Consider the following 3,580-nt stretch of genomic DNA (forward strand, 5'->3'; position numbering starts at 1 on the left):
CTTCCTCCCCGCCCCAACCCCACTCCTGGATCTGGAGCACAGTTGCTCTTGCTCTGAAGCTGGGGAGGCCTTGCGTTCAGCCTGGGGGGTGGCCAGGTCTGGCTGGCTCTGTGGCTTCTGAGCTCTTATCCTGGATGCCTCATTCCTGCCCTGAGCCTTGACTCCCTCATATTCGGGATGGGGTTTAATCATCAACTCCCCAGGCCTTGGAAACTTCAGGGAAATTCCTGCCTGGTAATTTTAGTCCAACCTTTCTCCTCACCCACATGGTTTCCCTGGAAGTTCCTCCCTCGGCTCCTGGGGATGAACAAAGGACACGTGGACTTGTGTGTTGTAGATTCTTTATTTGGGAGCTGGGCTGCCTCAGGGGCCCACCCCTCCAACCCCGTGTCCAATTGCTTTGCACCAGATCCAGCTGTCCAGGCCCTGGGAGGCTGGTGATGACCATGGTAGCCAGGGACCCAGCTGGAGCATGGAGGGGGATGTGAGGCTGCCAAGGCGGTGGGCTGAAGGTTGGGGTGTCCTCGGTGGGCTCAGGGCACCCAGGGTCATCTCAGAGGCAGCCAGTACACGCGACGTTCACACACAGCTCACAGTCATCATTAGCGATGGTCCCTGGCAGGGAGAGAACCGGTCAGCTGAGCTGAGTCTGCCGCGGCTAGGCAGCAGAAAAGGCCTGCTTGGGAGTGGGTGGTGTCATCCACAGACTGGGAACAGGAACCTCTAGAGGCAGAGTGAGAGCTTGGTCTTTTTCCTAGCAGCGACTGGGCAGTGGCTCACACTCTGTGCCTGAGATTTCTCATCTGCTAAATGGACAGGGTCGCTGTGAGGAGATAATGCAGGCCACGGGACTGGTAGGTCCCAGCACACAGTAGGTGCTCAGTAAGTGCTAACTAGTTACTACATTCTCCTGCCCAGCTCTGCACCGTCCCTGAGGTTTCAGCGTGGCTGACACCCCTCTTGGAAGCCTTTCAGACCCCCATCCCACCACAGATGCCAGCCAGCTCTCCTCTCTGCTCCATGCAGCTGTTGTCTGTTAATGGGTCTGTGCCTGGCATGGACTCAGGGGATGCCTGACTCTGGGTGTCCAAACCGGGGAGTCCTGGGAGCCAGTGGGGACCGGGCCTGAGTTTCTTGAATCTCCCCATCCTCAGCTGCTGGGTGCTTACGAGAAACAACCCACAGGAGGCTCCTGGGCGTGGAAGAAGACAGAACGAGGTTCTGCGGGGAGCAGGGCACTTACTCAAGGTCTTGAAGATGCTGGAAGCCTCCTGGGAGGTGCAGACAGGCTGGAGGTCCAGGGGCAGAGCCGGGTGGTGGCACACGGCGGGCAGTGGGCTCTGGGCCCGCAGGCGGGGGCTGGGTGCCCACTGTGCCTCCAGGTCACTCAGCTTCTTTATGGATTCCAGCTGGACCCGGAAGCCTTGGTACTACAGAGGGGAGAGGAGATGGGAGCAGATCAAGACCCGGGCCAGGGGCAGGGACTGCCGTGACATCCAGGGTTGCCCACACCCCGCAGATCCTCCGGAGCCTTCCCTGTTTCCACAGGAAATCCAGGGCCACGCTGGAAAGAGCCGCCGGGGGTGGGAGGTGTGGGAAGAGGCAGCAAGGCTGTGGAGCACGGTGGTTTAAGGCATGGGTATTAGAGACAGGCAAGCCCTGGTTCAAATCCCACCTCTGCCCCTGACCGGCTGCCTGTCTATTCCCCACTCAGCCTCAGCTCTCTCATCTGACATCCCCCATGGGGGCCTGGTATGAGGACACACTCGCCAACTGGGTATGCCTGCCTGAGCTGGCATGGCAGAGTCATGGCAGCCCCAAGAGGCCAGTCTCCGAGGCCAGAACTGTTGGGGAGGCCAAGTCTCCTGCACCCCTCTCTGGGACCCACTTTGTTCTTCCCAAGGAGCCCGTGTCTGGAGTCAGGGATGTGACACCCAGGGCCACAGACTTCTCTGCTATGCTGGGCGAGGCCAGCAGCATCTCCTGCGACATGGCAGACAGGGCCTTTTGCAGCAACTCCTGCCAGTCTCCCCGGCCCCCTAGAAGGGCACCTGAACCCCTGCAGTCTTCTCTCAGGCCTTTGCACATGCTGTGCCCTCGGCCTGGAACGGTCCACCCATCCTCCGTGCCTGGCCATCTCCTGTTCATCCTGCAATACAAGCTCAAGGGTTAGCTGCCAGGAAAATTGCTCTGGAGCCTGTCCCCCTCCACCCACATGTGGGTGAACATGGAGAGCTGTGGGAGCAGAACAGGGCGTCTCCATCCCTTTCTGGGCTTCTCCCGTGCAGGGGCACATCCTGTTCCTCACTCTGACCTCTGTGACCAGGATGGGCCTTGGAGGGGAGCTGTGCTGAACCAGTTTTGGTATTGTCATTGCCATCATCACTGCCATCAACGTCTGGCTGCTCCCACCCCCAGCTGCCTTGGTCCCAGGGCTGTGATGGGTGTTGGGCTGAGCCCCGGGTCCCATGCCCCCATTGTGCCCCTGAATTCCCAGTACACCCTCTCCAGCCTGGTCTCCCGCCGTGGGGCCCTTCAGGCAGGGGGCACACTGGCAGAGGGACTCACCTGGATGTAGACTGACTGTGTGCTCTGCAGCAGCAGGAGGACCATGGCCACCCCTGGCAGGAGCCTTGACACAGCCCTGCTGCCCATCGCGCTCCCTATGCTCCCCCTGCCACTGTCCACCGGCTCCCACCTGTGTCCCTGCCTAGCAGCTCCTTATAGCCAGGCTCCGGTGTTCTGGTCACTCATTAACTGGCCAGCTGGGGTGGGGTTGACAGCTGGCTGGCTTTCTGACAAGCCAGGGCTTGTTCCCAGGAAGGGGGTTGGGGGTGAGGAGGGCCGGAGCCGAGAGCCTATGGGAACACAGTGCTTGAAGACTGAGCGCCTGCTGTGTGCTGGGCTTTCCCTGGGGACCTTCGACCGCAGCATCGTTCATGCTTCAAGACACCTGTGTGGGTGTGATGATAGGGAGGCCATTTTATAGACAGGAAAAGTGAGGCTCAGGAGGGAAAGTGGCTTGCCCCAGGTCACGGAGCTAGTTAAAGGCAGAGCAGGGGCTACAGCCAGGTGTCCTTGCCCCAGGTTAGCCCATGGTCCTTTCTCTGAGGGAAGGATGCAACAGACAGGTTGGCCCAGGGCAAACTGGGCAGACACGGCTGACCTCAGGGTTCTCAAGCCCCCATCCCCCCAAGACCCACATCTCTCCCACTCCCTCTCCTCAGTGCTGTTTAAGAACCATCCTTCTAACCGGTCCTTGCTCTGGGTTTTGAACCTGCCTCTGCCTGCCATCTCCGGCCCATGCCTGGGTGCTCCCAGGCCACGTTTGACCCATCTCACATGTCTGTGCCTTTCAGAAGCCAACAGCCTAATCCAGCATGGGGGAAAAAGCAGTGGTGCTGGAGGCAGATTGACCCAAGTTCAAATCCTAGTTCTGATGCAGCTGTGTGGTTTAGGATAAGTCACATCAATTCTGATGGAAACTTAGTTTTCTCTTCCATCCAATGGGCGTGATACAACCCCTTGCATAAGGTTGCTGCGAGTGAGAGCCCCGGCCCACCTGAGGTTGCCCTTATCT

General features: G+C 59.4%; 1 protein-coding gene across 2 annotated transcripts; it reads right to left on the reverse strand.

The window, feature by feature from the left end:
• Positions 1–324: 324 nt before the first annotated feature.
• On the reverse strand, positions 325–2,736 carry GUCA2B (guanylate cyclase activator 2B). Of its 2 annotated transcripts, none has more exons than XM_017541783.2 (3): positions 2,569–2,721; positions 1,244–1,430; positions 325–615 (listed from the first exon to the last, which is right to left on the reverse strand). In XM_017541783.2, the coding sequence occupies exons 1-3, from the start codon at positions 2,653–2,655 to the stop codon at positions 554–556; spliced, it is 336 nt and encodes a 111-aa protein (XP_017397272.1). In that variant the 5' UTR covers positions 2,656–2,721; the 3' UTR covers positions 325–553. The 2 variants fall into 2 exon arrangements, with proteins under 2 accessions (XP_017397272.1, XP_017397271.1); XM_017541782.2 differs by lacking the exon at positions 325–615 and adding an exon at positions 624–723 and having other exon boundaries at positions 2,569–2,736.
• Positions 2,737–3,580: the final 844 nt, after the last annotated feature.

Source organism: Cebus imitator, unplaced genomic scaffold (genome assembly GCF_001604975.1).
Source record: "Cebus imitator isolate Cc_AM_T3 unplaced genomic scaffold, Cebus_imitator-1.0 Scaffold136, whole genome shotgun sequence".
NCBI lineage: Eukaryota > Metazoa > Chordata > Mammalia > Primates > Cebidae > Cebus > Cebus imitator.